The sequence below is a fragment of the Typopeltis vanoorti genome, chromosome 3 (genome assembly GCF_054136105.1).
Source record: "Typopeltis vanoorti isolate ZY-2024b chromosome 3, IOZ_Tvanoo_1.0, whole genome shotgun sequence".
Taxonomy (NCBI): Eukaryota; Metazoa; Arthropoda; class Arachnida; order Uropygi; family Thelyphonidae; genus Typopeltis; species Typopeltis vanoorti.
Window position 1 is genome coordinate 48,966,104 of NC_143551.1, and position 19,370 is coordinate 48,985,473.

Consider the following 19,370-nt stretch of genomic DNA (forward strand, 5'->3'; position numbering starts at 1 on the left):
ACATGGCAGAAGGGTGAATCCATTCAGATAATAGGGTAATCAATGTGTTTCGTGGGTTGAGTGTTTATTATTATATGTCAGAAAATTGGCTTTTCTTTTATAAAAATTCTAGTTTTTAAAGTGGTAACTATTTTGCCTGTACAACAGTTGGAAAATTTTACATATAAAGCATGGGATTTCGCATGTTGGAGACAAATTCAAACATCACCTTATTCCTTTCTCCCCTTCATGAACTGACTCTTCTTGGCAATCTGCCAGCGATGGCTCTCGCTTCTATGGTTGCACAATACCAAGAATAAAGGAGATGAATTGATGGTGCTGATAGCCTCAGACTGTCCAAAGATTACTGGGATCAGTGAGATATGGTTGACAAAAGATGATATACTGACAAGATTAGAAATAGCAGGGCAGAGCATTTTTTAGCAGGATAGGAAGGGCAAACACATTGGTGGAGTATTACTTATGGTAAGTGATTAGTTGTGTCCTCTCAGAGTGGACGATCTGGAGTGCTATGGCAGTAATGGTTTTATGAGCATATAGTGTGAAGCATAGGGTGAAAAGGACAGAATATCTAGTGGGGGTGTTGCTATAAGCCAGGGAGCATACAAGATGAAAAGCAGATATTTGGGCAGTTGAGCATGGAGAGTGTGAAAAGAATGATTGTTGCAAGAGATTTTAACTACAGCAGTATTAATTGAGAAGAGTAAATTGTCTGCAGTAGTAATAAGTGAATGAAATTTCTGGAATTCTTGAGGGAAAAATGCCTTATGCAACATGTAGTTAAAAGGAACACAAGGTTCAAGAGTTTTAAATTTGGTCATGACATTAGAAGATCTGAGTAACTGAGATGACATCCCTATCCCTGTTTGGAGAGAGAGAGAGAGAGAGAGAGAGAGAGAGAGAGAGAGAGAGAGAGAGAGAGAGAGAGAGAGAGACCATGTGGCTTTGACTTGAAGGATGAATAGACATGCAGAAGTATCAAGGAGAAAGGAATTTACATGGAATTATAAGGCAGATAATTATAATAATATTAGAAATCAGCTTGGGGCAGTTCCATGAGTGAAAGAATTGGAAGGGCAAGATATCATTAGTGCTTAGAAATTAGTGAAGGAGTGTTTATTAGCAGCAATGGCAAGTTGTATACCTTGATTAACTTTATACCTCTTTATATGTTATCCACTTTATACCTCTGATATAAATTGGATAACCTTTGTTTCTAATTGATCATAAAGATTTTGATATGCTATGGTCTTTGCCTGCACAACAAATCTCTTGGCTTCTCGCTTTCTTTCTCTGTACTCCTCTCTGTCCTCATCCACTCTTGACTTGTCCCAGTTCTGCTTTGCCTTCCTCTTAGCCGTCACTGCTTCTTGTACATTATTATTCAACCACCAGCCCTCCTTCTGCACTCTAATCTTTCCAGATGTTCCACCAAGCACGTCAATTGCACAGCTCAGAATTGCTTTTGAATTGTCTCCACCAATCTTGTACACTTTCTAGTCCATCTAAAATCTTCTCTAACACCCCTCTCACTAAAATGGTTCCTCACACTCTCTTCTTTTAAGTGAAACCACTTAACTGTCTTCATCCCATATCTTCCAAAGGTGCTTATCTTTGACTTTATTTTAAAGTCTGCACACAGCAGCCAGTGGTGCTGTGCCACTTGATCTGTTGTGATTATCATACGATTTGTTACTTCATTAAGATGTTATTTTCTAGTCAAAATGTCTAGCCAATCTGTGAACTGTTGTTATCACTTCTAAAAGTCATCAAATGTTCTTCCCTCTTTGCAGAAAAATGAGTTCATAATCCTCTCTCCTTCCTGGTTCATCATTTCCACTTCATAGCTGCTATGCATTCTTTCAGAGTCCCTATTCTGTCTTCCTATGTTTCTGTTCAAGTCCTCTCCAACAATCACCATCTTGTTTTCTTCCAGTTCCCTCATTTCTTCATCTAGCATGTTCCAGAACTTGTCTTTCTCCTCTGCTGTACAGCCAACTTGTGGGGCATATACACATAAGATGACCACTTGCTCTTCTCCAAGACCTGTTGTGGGACCTGTTCATAAAAGTCTGCCAACAGAAAAATATACCCAAGGAGTGGAGGGAAAATACTCTTTTTCCCATTTACAAGGGTAAAGGGGATGCACAACACTGTAAGAATTACAGAGGAATAAAGTTGATGTCCCACACAATGAAGATCCTAGAGAGGGTTCTTGATGGAAGACTAAAGAAGGAAGCAGAGATTGTAAAGAAGCAATTTGGCTTCATGCCTGGCGATCGATGACAGATGCTATCTTTGGATTGTGGAAGATGATGGAAAAGTTTCAAGAGAAACAACAGGAGCTACATCTAGTGTTTATTGATCTGGAGAAAGCGTACGATAGAGTGACAAGGCAAGAAGTCTGGAGGTGTCTGAGGGAGAAGAAGGTACCAGAGAAATATGTCAGGTTGGTGCAGGAGATGTACAGAAATGTCAAGACAAGAGTTTGGACCTGCCTGGGAGAGACACAGAAAGTTTTCAAGTGACAGTTGGCTTGCATCAAGGGTCAGCATTAAGTCTGTTCCTGTTTAATACTGTGATGGAGGAGGTGAGAGAAGATGCGCCTTGGACAATGTTGTATGCAGATGACATCATGCTGTGTGCAGAATCAAGAGAAGCAGTGGCAGATAAACTGGAAAGATGGAGGAAAGCATGCGCTATGTGTTACAAAGTGGATGGCAGCCAGGAGACAGATTTGGAGCTGGAAGGAAATGTCACAGGAAGGTTAGGGACTTTAGATACTTAGGTTCAACAGTGAAAGAGGATGAAGAGGCTGAGAAAGAAGTGGGATGCAGGATACAAGCACAATGGAGGAACTGGAGAGAGATGGCTGGAGTGATATGCGATAAGAGGGTGCTAATCAATCTAAAAGGCAAAATCTATAGGACAGTAGTGAGACCAGCTATGACGTATGCTGTGGACACTGTTGGCCATGAGGAAAAATAACATTAGCAGGATGGAGGTAGCGGAGATGAGAATGCTTAGGAGGATGTGCAGTGTGACCAGAAAGGATAATCTGAGAAATGACAATGCAAGTGGAATGGTGAAAGTTACAAACTTAGGAGCGAAGATACAGGAGGTAAGGTTGAGATGGTTTGGTCATGTGATAAGGAGGGAGGACGAGTATGTGGGAAGAAAGGTCATGCAGATGGATGTGCAAGGGGGGGGGGAAGAGCAGGCAGCCAAATAAGAGATGGAGGGAGCTGGTGGAGGAGGACTTGAGGATGAAGAATGTGGTTACAGCCCATGACAGGAGGATGTGAAGGAGAGTCACTAAAAACAGTGACCCTACTTAAGTAGGACAAGCTGCAGAAGAAGAGAAGATGGAGGGCAGAGGCATAAAGAATATAAGAATCAGCCCAGGATAGTGACTAGTATGGTAAGGAAGGCAAAACTGGAACATGGGAAGAAAAGATTGCCCTGAGATCTGGTATACAACAGACACAACTGGCCCTGAATCATGGTACAATACTATTGCAATTCATTTAGACATATTCCATACTGAAATATTTCTCTATGCATAGTTTTCTGTAAGCACTGTACATTAATTTCTTAACCTACAATATATCCTCAGGAAATTTGTAACTTTTGCCAAAAATGTATTGCAATTTAATTTGTATGAAATTTATTTCAACATTTGGCTTTAGTCATGAAAATATTTTGATATACAGGTAAAAATGTAGTTCATCCTTAGCTTTTGGACAGCAATTTTTTTTTAGATTATATATATTTATATACATAAATGTTAAAGATATCAAGCTATTTTAAACCTGGTTTTTACTCCATTTCCCAAGTAAGCAAACAGACAAACAAGTCAAGTTTGCGCCTGCATGTAATGCAAGTCTAAGTGACCCGTAAAGTAGTACAAGCTTGGCAACTCGTGGTAAAGTTGGAATAAACTCTGATCACTATTCTTAACATTTACCCTTAATGCAAAGCCCATCTCCATGAGGGGATGTATGATGCTATGCATTAAAGGCAAGGGGCCACTACCCAGACCGGTTTCGACCTTTATTGAGTCTGATCGGTGGGAGCCAGGCTAGCAAATACCAAGGTGAAGAAACAGAGAGCTTATAAGTATTTTACCAAAACAAGTTACCAAAAGGTGTTTTGACCTTATTAAATAAAAATCTCAGGATGAGAGATAGATGTAGAAAGTTTTTTATCTTGGGTATAATGTATGTTAAAGATACCAAGCTATTTTAAACCTGGTTTTTACTCCATTTCCAAAGTAAGCAAACAGACAAATAAGTCAAGTTTGCACCTGCACGTAATGCAAGTCTAAGTGACCCATAAAGTAGTACAAGTCTAGGCAACTCGTGGTAAAGTTGGCTAGCCTCGTTCCCACTGATGAGACCTCAATAAAGGTTGAAACCAGTCTGGGTAGTGACCCCTTGCTTTAATGAATGGCATCATACATCTCCTCAAGGAGATGGGCTTTGCATTAAGGGTAAATGTTAAGAATAGTGATCAGAGCTTATTCTAACTTTACCATGAGTTGCCTAGACTTGTACTACTTTGCAGGTCACTTAGACTTGCATTACTTGCAGGCACAAACTTGATTTATTTGTCTGTTTGCTTACTCGGGAAATGGAGTAAAAACCAAGTTTAAAATAGCTTGGTATCTTTAACATATATTATACCCAAGGTAAAAAACTTTCCACACACATATATATATATAAGCACAAATCCTGTTCATAACTATCTAAGAAAATTACTATTTCTTGTTTATAAATAATTTTAAGTTAACCCCTAATATAATTCTCGTGTGCTAGTTTTGTAATACAAAAATTATGAAACCAATTTGTGCTTTTTCCTACTCATTTAACTGACAAGCAGTGCTTTTTTTGGGGCGGTATGTAACGGTATGCAGTACCCGCACCTTTTTTTTAAGTTTTTAAAAATTTGCGATTTATTGACAGCAAAATGTTTATAAATATTCAGGTAGATGGTATTGTGTTCATGAAATGAATTTTCAGTTTTGATTACTCATAAGTTCCTACCCTGCTTTCCTGTTTCATAGGTTGTTACACAACTGGAAACAGGAAGTTGTGTTCACTTCTGATTGCTTCCAATATCAGTTTATCAGTTCTATATTTATTCTGCAACAGGGAGGTTTTCATGTGAGTTTTAAATTAATCTAAGTTAAATCAGTGCAATCATTGTTTTCAAAATTTGTAAAATAAGTGGTTATTTTATGACAATGAGTAAAAAAAGAAGCTGAAGAAGCAGAAATTGTTGAATCTGCTTGTGATCCTGTAAAACAGAACACTAGCACCAAAAATACGCTTAGTGAAGAGGATCGTGAAATCAAGACCGAAGATCCATGTGGTCAAAAGGAAGCAGATTCTGATAAGGATTGGCCTGAATGTTAGACACTTTTGCAGAAAAATAACTTCTGCGAGAGAAAAGAGTAGTTGCATGTCAAGAATAAAATGTTGGGCTGTAAAGTGTATTGTGATGTCAGAAATCTTGCTGTCGATAAACACATGGAAACGAAAATTTCAGCGGAGTGGGCAAAAGGTAAAATCAGTCATTTTGGGGAATCTCACAAACAACAGTTAATGTCATTAAGAAAAAATATTTACGATCATAAGGAGAGTGGAACACACAAAGCATGCCAAAAAATAAAATCTGAAGCAAAAAACGAAACCTTAGAGAAAGTTTTCCTAAATACTTTGTCTCATAATAAAGACGTAACAGGAAAAGTATTTCGAACTGCTTACAAAGTTGCGAGGTGAAATCAATCATTTAACAACTTTGAAGACAAAATAAATTTACAGGAACTTAATGGCCTAGACATTCATCATTCTGCAAATGCTTGCATTAACATTGTGAGCCATATCGCAAATGAAATGAGAAAAACATTAATAGACAATATAGTGAACTCCAAGAACAGAATATCGTTACTTATTGATGAATCGACAACTGTAAGTAACACAAACAACATTGTTTGTTATTGTTCGTGTAGTTCTTCCTGAGCATTCGGCTTCTGTGAGTCTTTTCCTAGCTTTGATTGAATTATCAGATGTAACTGCTATTGGAATTCTAAACTATTTTATTAGTCATCTTTAGTGTTTAGGATTATCTGAAGATTACTTAAAGGAGTATTTATTGTCTGTAACTTGTGATGGTGTTTGGTGGCATAATGGTGTAAGGAGGCTAATGCAAGAGAAGTTTCCTAGTGTTATTTTCTGGCATTGTGCTAGCCATCATCTTGAATTGTCTGTTAGTGACACTGTGAACAATGTCGCAGGAGTGAATCGCTCTAAGAGTTTCATGGACAAACTTTATATGACTTATGATGCTTCACCTAAGGATGCTAGGGAACTACAGTAATATGCAGCGACTCTAGAACTTCAACTTCTTAAAATTGGCAGAATTTTAAGCACTCGCTGGGTTGCATCTAACTTTCGCACTTTTTCTGCAGTGTGTGGAAAGAGTTTGAAGCCCTCGTCCATCACCTTTCTGGAAGCAAAAAAGACAGCAGAAGAAGCAAAACAGATTGCTTTCTTTATGAGGGCCTTTTAAGAAAAATAACGTCATGCGAGTTTGTTCTTGATTTGGGCCTTATGTGTGATGCTCTCCAAGAACTTAATGAACTAAGTCTAGATTTACTAGAGAGAAATATTGACTTGTACAAAGCAGACAGGAAGATAAAGAATACAGTGTTCAACTTTTTAAGGAAAGAATTGAAACTCCTGGCGAGTACTACAGTATTTCTCTTGAAAGTCAGAAGAACATGAAGTTCAAAGGGATTGATCTCCACAAAAATGAAAGACACAGTCCTGCAATAAGTTCATCTGCTTTCTATAAAAGTTTAAAAGAAGCTGTCGGAAAGCATCTGCTTGAAGGAGATGATGCTGATTTGCCTGAATGTGCTAAGATTTTAGATTACAAGTATTGGCCAGAAAATCCTGGGAAGCATCTGACATTTGATGAAGCTGAAATTAATAAGTTAACATGCAAATTTCGCTTAAATGAAAGAGAAGCAGTTTGTGGTTTCTGTGAATATCTTCAAGAAAATAAAGTCCCGGACATACACCTCTAAAACACACTTTGGGCACAATTGCAATACCTTCCAGTGAATGTGAAAGGAGTTTCTCTCAGATGAATCTTATAGTAACTTCATCTAGTTCATCTCTGCTTGTACAGACCACTTCTGCACTGATCTTCATGTGGATAGTAGGACGTTCTCTCACTCAGTTCTATCCTAGCAAATTTGTGGACTCATGGCTGCTCTGAGGTCGTCATTTTGCAGTTGATACCAAAAGCAAGAAGCAATCTAGAGACGACTAGGGTATATTAGAGGATATGTTAAAAGCGTGGAAGTTGCTGTAATAACATCTTCATGAGTACCGAAACCTTTTTTTGTCAGAAAAAAAGCACTGCTGACAAGCAATGTATTTAATCATCTAATCAATAAAGTCTATATTACCAAATCAGAATATATGCAAAGCTGTTGAAATGGATTGACTGCTAGCAGAATATCTCCAATGTATGTATAGATTTGTCCTTGAGAATATCGCTGTGCAATTTGATCCACTATGACATCCTGCAAGATGTAAAAATAAAAAATGATAAAACAGTCACTAATCAACAGTAAAATAGGCAAAAGATTTACTGAATTATTAACTGCTACAAAATACTTACCCTTGGGATGCTTTTAGTATTGATACATAGTGGTCTGAAAGCAAATGTACTTGTCTGGAATGTCTTGGGTCCTTTTCATTATGTTTGCATAGCTGTATGCAAACCATAATGGATTCTGGAGAGGGCATTTTATGATTAAAATTAAATCAGGTTGAATAAAGAAAGGAATATATCATGATACTATTAGACTTACAGAATACTGCATAAAATTTACTGTACTGCATAAACTGGAGCACACTTCAATGTTGGAAGAAAGCTGTTGTCATGGACAAGAGGGTGGTTAAGAGAGTGCAGATGACCTCATTCAAAGAGTTAGAGTATTTTACAGGGCTCTGTGAGACACACTGCTAAAGGCCTAGTAGGTGTCTTAGCATTGATTAATGTAGGAAGCCAATTGGATTTGTGAACAATAAAATCTCGGCTGAAGTAACTTCTCTATTATGAAAATTTCAGTGGAGAAAACTGAGATTGAAGGGAAACTAAATGTTTCAAATAACATTGAGAGAGAAGTACAGACAAACTTGTTGTTTGTTTATAGACAACAAATAAAGTTTTATATATTGAGTCAAAGATTTTTAGATTTTTGCCAAAGAAGATGAAAAGATGAGATTTTATGTTATATACTCTCTGACATTGCAACATAATGTGAATATGTGCATAAATGCTATTTCTAAGAAGAATAACTGAAGAGTGTATAATTGAAAAAGTGTAATGATTAATGATTGAAGAAGTTGACAGTTGAATTTATGGTAAGAAAACCATGTGTGTTTATTTTTTTTGGATTGAGATAAAAATGGAGATAGGTTGATTGGAATTACAAAGCCACTAAGGTTATGAGATAGTGTATGCCTTAATTGCATGGGTTCCCTGGCCACTTTATTTCTGGGAGGAAACAGTCAAATTGATTACCTCACCTTCAATTGAAAAGCTCCTTTAAAGATTACTTGCATCTTAGATGGGATTCAAAATCTAGCCTGTTCACTGGGTAAGATGGGTTATGTTTTTGGAGAAATTCTAGAAATGATAGTCCTTTCAAAAAGTTTGTAAGGAGTGTAGAATAATGCTATATACTTGATATTTTTAGGATCGTCAGTTAACTGTTTGGATTTTGGCAAGATATTTGATTCATGATAAAGTTTTGGGAGTTGTTCATTATTTATTATTGAGGAGAAGAAATCAGATAGCCAAGTTTTTGCTCTCGGGTCAAGATGAGTAAGGAAATCTGGAAGGATAACATCAATATCAGGAGCATTGCCTGTTTTAGTTGTTTGAGGACTGCATCAATTTAATCTAGAGTTATTACTGGAATGGAATTTAGGTGGTTGTAAAGATGATGGATCTATTTTTTTTTTGGTATCTGTGAGAATTTGGGGGTTTAGCTTTTTTTTGATAAGATTTTTGCAGTACTGTTTGGATTTACTTTTCCTTTAGTTCTGTTTGGAGAGTATTGGTACTTCCTGGTTGATGGAGCAGTGACCAATCTTTATGACTTGATCTGGTAAAGATGAGGTTGTTCATTTCTTCATGAAGTGAACTCTTCTACTCTCACCCAAGGACTTTAAGAGGTAGAAACAGTGTCTGGATTGTTGATTATTATTATTATTATTATTAACATTTGACCTCCATGGATTTAGAGACTCAACATGGGAGGTACACACTATTGCATACAATGCTCATCCAACCACATCTTAAACTGATTCAATGTGTCTACAACCACAACACACTCAGGCAATGTATTCCACTCTCCCATCACCCTCCATATGGCAAAGAACCTGCTCCTCACTCCTCTGTTCACACCCTCCTTATACGGTTTCCAGCAATGGCCTCTTGTTCTACTCCCCTCTCCCATTCTATGAAAAATCTCTTTCATGTCTACCCGATAACAACCCCTGAAAAAACTTATGTCTCAATAATAACCTCCCCACCTCTTCCTCCTATTCATGAGGGTCTGCAACTTACATTCTTTCAATCAATCCTTGTACTCCACATTCCAAAGACCACTGAATACCTTTGTGAATCTGCTCTGGACCCTTTCCAACATATCCTCACCATGAAAAACTGGTGACCAAATCTGTGCATAATAATCCATATGAGGCCTGATCAAGACCTTATACAATTATTATTATTATTATTATTATTACTACGGGCTACTCCAGGGAGTCCTTAGACTCATCGAGGGAGGCCCTAAACATCATGTTTACACAACTGTTCAACATTCTCACAGTATCTATCATACCTTGCCTTGAACTCATTCACTGTCATAGTACCCACAACAGACTCTGGCAGCTTATTCCACTCATTTACCACTCTAAAAGTAAAGAACCCAGCTCTAACACCCCTGCTAACCACACTCTTGCCCAGCTTCCATAGGTGTCTCCTAGTTCTGCCACCATGAGTCCTGATCTCAAAAATATCCTCTGAATTAATCCTATAGAAACCCTTTAGCAATTTGAATGTCTCAGTCATATATCTCCTTTTCCACCTATCAACTTATTTCTTCAACCCACAAATCTTCAACCTGTTCTCATACGGTTCATTCCATAGACCAGCTATCATCTTAGTCACTCGCCTCTGGATCCTCTCCACCTCCTCCCCATCAAGAAGGAACCACGGTGACCAAATCTGGGCACAGTAGTCAAGATAAGGTCTTATCAGAGCTCGGTACAGAGGTACAATAACTTGCTTGTCTCTGCTTGTCAAGGTATTTTTCAACAACCAAGTGAGTTGATGAGCTGATTTAGCTACTTTCGCAATGTGCCCCCTAAACTTCATCTCCCTATCCACCAACACTCCCAAGTCCCTGGCCTCATCAATCTCTTGGAGTACAGTTCCACCAATGTGGTATACTGCTGCTAATCTTTTCACTCCGAAATGCATAACCATACATTTTGTCACAATAAATTGACATCCATTCTCCTTAGTCCAGAACTCCATTCGATCTAAGTCATCTTGCAAGACTTTGACCTCTTCTGCATTCACTATCGTCCTACCCAACTTTGCATCATCAGCAAACAAATGAACTGTCCCACTTAGACCCTTCCCTATATCGTTAATGAACAGATATTCTTGTCATGTATTATATTCTAATATTATACATGACAAGATGAGCCCTTAATAAAGGTTGAAACCAATCAGAGTAGTGGCCCTTTCCATAATGTTTTTGAATACCAAGGCAATTGATGTGTGAAGTCAACAGCTTCTATAAAAAAGTAGACTAGTCAATCTTCATGCATAAACTTAATTTTCTTACACTTAAGTAAAGGATTAAAACAAGAATAATTTCTTGTCAACTTTATACTTTATAACCAAACTGAAAAGTTTTCTGCAATCATTCCCAGGAGGTGTCACATAATCACTTACCAGAATCACTTATTTCATTGCAAGAAGCTGAGTCATAAACAGCAAGTCTGTGGTGGGGTATGAGCTTCAAGGTTTCAGAAGTTGGAACTGTCCATCCATGATTCTAATTTTAATTTAATTTTAAATATTTTAATTTGATATAATTTTGGTGCCATAATTCACAACTCCTGATGAATATTGTTGCTGGGACTTATTGACTTTATTATTATTATTATTATTCCTGACACCTCCAAGGAGTCCAAAGGCTCATCGCGGGAGGCCACCTACAACTGTCTCAACCACTACACCGAACCTCTACTACGAATCATCTCCATCAACGCCATCTACTGCCCACCTCCACCACAACTAGTATTCTATGTCTGCAAATTGCGTGTGTTCTGAAGGGCCAATTTGTCTGTTATGCAAGATGAAAAACCCTGCTACTTCTGTATAAGATCGGCTAACTCACCTTCGATTGAAAATCGTCCAGATAAAGATTCCTCCCGTCATGACGAGAATCGAACTTAGGCCTATTCCAATCTTAATCTATATAAAGGCTTAGGTAATTTGAAGTTGGTGCTTTTTAACAGGCATACATTGGCATAAGTTATTATTCACTGGTCAATTATTTCTAGTGTATTATAATATTGCATAGTTAGCATAATATAATGCTAAGATTGTTGATTAACATCAATTGCATTTTGTTTGCATTGAAGAAAATCAAGTTACTTTGAAGTTAAAGTCATTTAAATGTACTATCAGGGGTGTGGAAAGTCAGCTATAAGGATAGTCTGAGAAAATGTGTTTCACAAAACTTTGTGAATAGAAGAAAGAAGAATATATCTCAATCACACATGATTGAGACATATTTATTGAAAAATGCCCATATGGATGCTGAATTTGTGAATATAAGAGACAGGAGTGAATATATGAACAAAAACCATCCCTGGAAATGTATAAAAATGCAATAAGGAAAGGGATGGATATGTGGCTTAAACCAAAATTTCAAATGACAGTACAACATGACAGAATTTCATGCAGGCTAGGGCATCGCCCGGTTAAACAAGCTCCCCCCTCATTGTTTTTGCCAGGGAACCAGGGCAAACAGCAAAAAGTCAGCTACTGGAACAAATCCTAAGACTTGCCCAAACTCAACATCACTAGAGTTCAAGATTGATACTATCAACATAAGAAGTCTGAATGGCAAAGAAATGGAGCTAGCTTAAGAATTGGATAAGTATCAGATTGACATAATAGGAGTGACTGAAACAAAAAAGACAAAAACTGTTGAGATCTTTCTGAGCAATAAACACAAAATGTTATATTCAGGCAATGACAATCAAGAAAAAGAAGGAGTAGCCATAGTATTCAACACTAAATACGAGGCTAATCTTGAATGGCAGGCAGTCTCGAGTAGAGTGATGTGTCAAATATAAGAATCGGGAACTGGACAATGAGACTTATGGTCCCACAGAAGATTCTACTAAGGTAGACGTGGATGAAATTTTTTGAGGCTTTAGAAAAAGCAACTGACACAATGAAAAAGGAAAAGTTGGTCCTGTTGGGGATATAAATAGCAGAGTAGGAAATAATTGTCAAACATACAAAAATATTTGTGGAAAATTTGGAGAAAAGAGCAAAGCTAATAATAATGGCAAATACCTATTGGATTTCTGCTCAGGACATGGACTGGTTATTACTAACACAATATTCCAACATAAAAATGTGCACAAATTCACATGGAGAGAAGAGGCATGGAATAAGAAAAGTCTCATTGACTATGTTATTGTTGATAGTGATGTTTACTCCCTGCTGCAGGACACCAGTGTACAGAGGATTTGAAATTGGAAGTGATCACCAATTAGTCTTGAGCAGGATAAAATTGAATTTCATATTGAAAAGAAGAACATGTAAGAAAGTTTTAAAGCAAATAAAAGTTGAGCAGCTATCAGATGTGAAATGTACACTAAAATACACAAATATTATTCAAGAAAAAATGAAAGAGTTTGACAATAGGAACCAAACTTTGGAGATTCAGTGGCAAGCCCTGAAGAAAACATTGATTGATTCAGCCAGAGAGGCATGTGGTGAGGTTGTCTGCAAGGATAGAAAAATCAGAACTCCATTGTGGACACAGGAAGTTAAAGAGGCAGTGAAGGAAAAGAAGAAAGCATATCAAAAGTTACTGGCAAATAAGTCAGCTTGTGATCTTAGAGAATACAGAGACAAATGTAAGAAAGCTAAATACTGTGTAACTGGCTAAACCAAAGTCATGGGAGGACTTTGGCAAGAACATAGAAAATAAATATCAGGAAGGTGGCAAGATATTCTGGAGGTTGTTGAAGAAGCTCAGAAATGGAGGAAAGAGTGCTGTAAAAGGAATTAGAGATGATAAAGGTGACATGAAAACAGGAGAAAAAGATAACCTTGAAGTATGGCATAATTACTTCGAAAAATTGCTAAAAGAAACAAGCAGTGATGACAGCACAGTGGTAAAAAACACTGACCAGGCATGCAGTCAAGAATACATATCCATACTTGAAGTAGAAAAAGCCATCATAAGCCTGAAATGTGGAAAGGCATCAGGAGTAGATGATATTCGACCAGAAATGGTCAAGTATGGAGGTGTAAAAGTCGTACAGTGGCTGCACTGCATAGTTCAGAAAGCCTGGACAGAGGGACAAATTCCAGATGATTGGAGTAGAGCTCTCATAGTACCCATATATAAAAAAGGGAAATAAGGCTGAATATGAGAATTACAAAGGCATTTCATTACTGAGTGTTCCTGGGTAGATATATGCAAGTATACTTGAGAAACGGTTGAGAAGGATTGTGGAAGAGAAGCTTGGTGAAGAACAAGCTGAATTTAGGCCAAACAGAGGCTATCAGGATCAGATCTTCACTTTATGACAGATAGTTGAGAAATCATGGGACTATAAAAAAGATCAGTATTTAAGCTTTGTGTATCTGGAAAAGGCATAAGACAAGATGCCAAGAGAGAGAAGCTATTCAAAAAGCTACAGTTATATGGTGTTAATTGCATTATATCAAGCAATACTTGTTCTTTATTTGAGTTGTAAGTCAGCAGTTAGAATTGAAGGAAGTACAGTAAGGTGGTTTAATATTAAATCTGGTGTCAGACAAGGATGCACATTTATCCCCTTTGTTATTCATTATCTATGTGGAGCACATTATGAAGGAAAGTGATATTAAACAGGATATCAAAATTGCAGGTGTAAAGCTCAGCTCTTTGCTTTATGCCGATGATGTGATACTTCTAAATAAATCCACTACAAGTCTGCAAGATTCTCTGACTAAATTGAAGAAATGTTGTAATAGATATAGTATGAAGGTTAGCATTAAAAAGACAAAGACAATGAAAATAGGCAGAAACATTGAAAATATCAACTGCATTGTGAATGGAGAACTTATAAAACAAGTAAAAGATTTCAGCTAATTAGGCACAATTTTTAGTGAAGATGGTAAATTAAATAAGAAAATAGACAACAGAATCAACAAAGCTGTTATGGTAGGAAGTCAATTGAATAAATTTGTATGGAATAAGAAAGAAATTAGTCAGAACACTAAATTAGCTGTATACAAGACAGTGTTCAAACCAATTTTAACTTATGGATCTGAGAGCTGGGTCAGAAGTAAAACACTTGACCAAAGACTAGAAACTGCAAAGATGAGAGTCCTGAGAAAGATTCAGGGTATGAACAGATGATATCATTGGCAATATCATATTAAAAACGAGGATATTAGGAAAGAACCTGACATTGTCAGCATCCAGGAATGCATTAGCAGAGCTAATCTCATGTGGTATGGTCATTTAAACAGAATGGCAGAGGAAAGATTAGCAAAACAAGTATTCTCTGCTAGGTTGGCAGGAAAAAGATCCAGAGGAAGACTGAGATATAGCTGGATTGATATAGTAAAAAGTGCCTTAGAAGACAGAAATATAAGATCTGATCATATTGGAATTTTGACAGGTAACAGACTGATTCGAAGAAAAATTGTAGATAGGAAGTTAGAAATGATATAAAATTTTCATGTTGTGCTATGATATCCAGTAGAGCCCTTGAGGGTATATATGAGGAATTTGAAGATGATGATATATATATATATATATATATATTTTTTTTTTTTTTTTTTTTTTTTTTTTTCCTTTTTGCATGGAGGATAATAAGTGACAAGAATGAGTTGTCAGAGAGAGAGAGAGAGAGAGAGAGTGATGAGTGTATGGATAGTAAATTAAAGTGTGGTACTGTAAGATGATATATTGATAATATATATATGTATGTATGTGTATATATATATATATATATATATATTAATTAATCCCCCCCCCACACACACACAAGAGGTTAGTCACCCTATAGTACACCAGTACTGTCAAGAGACAAAAAGTTCAGACAAAAGAAAAGAGCTTTCTTTTTTAGGCATACTGATAAATTATTATTATTATTATTACATGATACCTCCAGGGAGTCCAAAGACTCATCGAGGGAGGGCACTTACTGTACAATTCTCTGTCTCCACCACTCAATCCACCAACTACAATGAATCGCAACCACCTTATCATCTACAACAACACCATCCACCACCACCACCACCACTAGTATTTTCACAGATAATAATAAACATTCATGCCCACAATGGGATATATGTACCCATAGCCTTTTGGCCGGAGAGCAGATACACTAACCACTCGGCCAACCAGGCAGGTGTGGTTAGTGCCAAAATGCTTTGTTTCCTTGTGTAATTCTTTTACTTATTTCTTTTCTTATTTTTCCTTAAAACTAACTAATTGAACAAGGTAAATATAGTCCTCTTCAATTTCAATATGGTTATCTGTTAATTTTATTCAATTTGATCTGAATTTGTCATCAATTTGGCTTTAGTTATATTAATTTTTAAACCTCTTTTCCTGCTTTCTCTGTCAAGGTCATTTAGCATTTCTGAGTTTTTTTTCTTTATTTTTTTGCTAAAAGAACAATATCATTTGCAAAACATAAGTGATTGAAATTTTTTGTATTGATGCTAATTCCACAGTTTTCCCATGATATATTCTTAAAGACTTCTTATAATGTAGCGGAAAAAAATTTGGATGATATAGCATCCAACCTTACTCCTCTCTCAGTACCAAATTCCTCTCCATGATGTTCTAGCTTTCTACTGGCTGTTGTGTTTTGATATATAGTTTTCAATAATCTGATATATTTTTCTGCGATGGCTTGTGTTTTAAACTGTTTATTATTTTTGACTGAATACAGAGAAACAAGGGGTTTTTCAAAATCTACAAACACTAAACATGCAGGAAGGTCATATTCATTTACTTTTCTCTATTACTTGGTTAATAGTTTGAATATGATTTTTTGTAGAAAATCTTGCTTGTTCATATGGCTGTGCATCATTCAAAAATCTTGTGATCCTATTTAATATAATAAATATAAACATTTTGTACAACTGTGATAGCAAATTAATTGGCCTATAATTATTGATATCATTTCTGCTGCCCTTTTCATCATCATCATCGTCATCAGCATCAAATTCCTGCCATGTACCCTCAAGGGGTGTACAGGATATGACAGTACTACATGAAAAATTTACATCATTACTAACTTCCTATCTACAATTTTCTTCCAAATCAGTCTGTTACTTGTCAAGACTCCAACATTATCAGATCTTATATTTCTATCGTCTAAGGCACTTTGTACCATATCAATCCACCTATATCTTGGTCTTCCTCTAGGTCGTTTTCCTGCCAACCTGGCAGAGAACACTTGTTTTGCTAATCTTTCCTCGCCCATTCTATTTAAGTGACCATACCACCTGAGATTAGCTCTGCTAATGCATTCCTGGATGCTGACAATGTCAAGTTCTTTCTTAATATCCTCATTTTTAATATGATATTGCCATTGATGCCATCTGTTCACGCCTCTAATCTTTCTCAGGAGTCCATATCTGCAGTCTCTAGTCTTTGGTCAAGTATTTTACTTCTGACCCAGCTCTCAGATCCATAAGTTAAAACTGGTTTGAACACTGTCGGAACACTAAATTAGCTTGCATACAGCTAATTTAGTTTTCCGACTAATTTCTCTCTTATTCCATATGAATTTATTCAATTGACATCCCACTATACCAGCTTTGCTGATTCTGTTGTCTATTTCTATATTTAATTTACCATCTTCAGTAAAAATTGTGCCTAAGTAACTGAAATGTTTTACTTGTTCCACAGGTTCTCCATTCACAACACAGTTGACATTTTCAATGATTCTGCCTATTTTCATTGTCTTTGTCTTTTTATTGCTGACCTTCATACCATATCTATTACAACAGCTATTCAATTTAGTCAGAGAATCTTGCAGACTTGTAGCGGATTTATTTAGAAGTATAACATCATCCGCATAAAGCAAAGAGCTGACATTAACATCTCCAATTTTGATATCAGGTTTAATACCACTTTCCTTCATAATGTGATCCATATAGATAATGAACAACACAAGGGATAATGTACATCCTTGTCTCACACCAGATTTAACATTAAACCATCTTCCTTCAATTCTAACTGCTGACTTACAACACAAATAAAGACTAAGTATTGCTTGATATAATGCCCCATTGACACCATATAACTGCAGCGTATTGAATAGCTTCTCTCATGGCACCTTGTCATATGCCTTTTCCAAATCGACAAAACTTAAATACAGATCTTTGTTATATTCCCATGCTTTCTCAACTATTTGTTGTAAAGTGAAGATCTGATCCTGACAGCCTCTATTTGGCCTGAATCCAGCTTGTTCTTCACCAAGCTTTTCTTCCACAATTCTTCTCAACCATTTCTCAAGTATACTTGCATAGATCTTGCCAGGTACACTCAGTAGGGAAATACCTCTGTAATTCTCACATTCAGTTTTATTTCCCTTTTTATATATGGGTACTATGAGAGCTCTACTCCAATCATCGGGAATTTTTCCCTCAGTCCAGGCTTTCTGAACTATGCAGTGTAGAGACTGTAAGACTTTTATACCACCATACTTCAGCATTTCTGTTCGAATATCATCTACTCCTTCTGCCTTTCCACATTTCAAGCCTTTGATGGCTTTTTCTACTTCAAGTATGGATATGTATTCTTGACTGCATGCCTGGTCAGTGTTTTTTATCACTGTGCTGTCATCACTGCTTGTTTCATTTAGCAGTTTTTCAAAGTAATTACTCCATACTTCAAGGATATCTTTTTCTCCTGTTTTCATGTCACCTTTATCATCTCTAACTCCTTTTACAGCACTCTTTCCTCCTTTCCTAAGCTTCTTCAACAACCTCCAGAATATTTTGCCACCTTCTTGATATTTATTTTCTATATTCTTGCGAAAGTCCTCCCATGACTTTTGTTTAGCTAGTTTTACACACTGTTTAGCTTTCTTACATTTGTCTCTGTATTCTGTAAGAGTAAAAACTGACATATTTGCCAGTAACTTTTGATATGCTTTCTTCTTTTCCTTCACTGCCTCTTTAACTTCCTGTGTCCACTAGGGAGTTCTGATTTTTTTATCCTTGCACACAACCTCACCACATGCCTCTCTGGCAGAATCAATCAATGTTTTCTTCAGAGTTTGCCACTGAATCTCCAAGGTTTGATTCCTGTTCTCAAACTCTTTAATTTTCTTTTCAATAATCTTTCTGTATTTTAGTCTACAGTTCACATCTGAGAGCTGCTCAACTTTTATTCGCTTTAAAACTTTCTTACATGTTATTCTTTTCACTAGGAAATTCAATTTTATCCTGCTCAAGATTAAATAGTGATCGCTTCCAATTTCAAATCCTCTGTACACTCTGGTGTCCTGCACCAAGGAGAAAACATCACTATCAACAATAACATAGTCAATGAGACTTTTCTTATTCCTTGCCTCTTCTCTCCATGTGAATTTGTGCACATTTTTATGTTGGAACATGGTGTTAGTAATAACCAGTCCATGTCCTGAGCAGAAATCCAACAGATATTTGCCATTATTATTAGCTTTGCTCTTTTGTCCAAATTTTCCGAAAATATTTTTATATGTCTCACAATCATTTCCTACTCTGCTATTTAGATCCCCAACAAGGACCAACTTTTCCTTTTTCATTGTGTCAGTTGCTTTTTCTAAAGCATCAAAAAATTCCTCCACTTCTACCTTAGTAGAACCTTCTGTGGGACTATAGGCACAAATAAGTCTCATTGTCCAGTTCCCCATTCTCATATTTGCCCACATTACTCTACTTGAGACTGACTGCCATTCAAGAAGATTAGCCTCGTATTTTGTGTTGAATACTATAGCTACTCCTTCTTTTCCTTG

At 36.6% G+C, this 19,370-nt stretch overlaps 1 protein-coding gene across 1 annotated transcript in view; it reads right to left on the reverse strand.

Moving 5' to 3' along the window:
• Positions 1-19,370, reverse strand: part of ninaC (STKc_myosinIII_N_like and MYSc_Myo21 domain-containing protein ninaC) — a 579,315-nt gene that overhangs the window by 397,151 nt on the left and 162,794 nt on the right. The window contains exon 10 of the mRNA XM_090415596.1: positions 7,481-7,597. Within this exon, the coding sequence (XP_090271722.1) occupies positions 7,481-7,597 (117 nt within the window). The remainder of the gene's footprint in view (positions 1-7,480; positions 7,598-19,370) is intronic.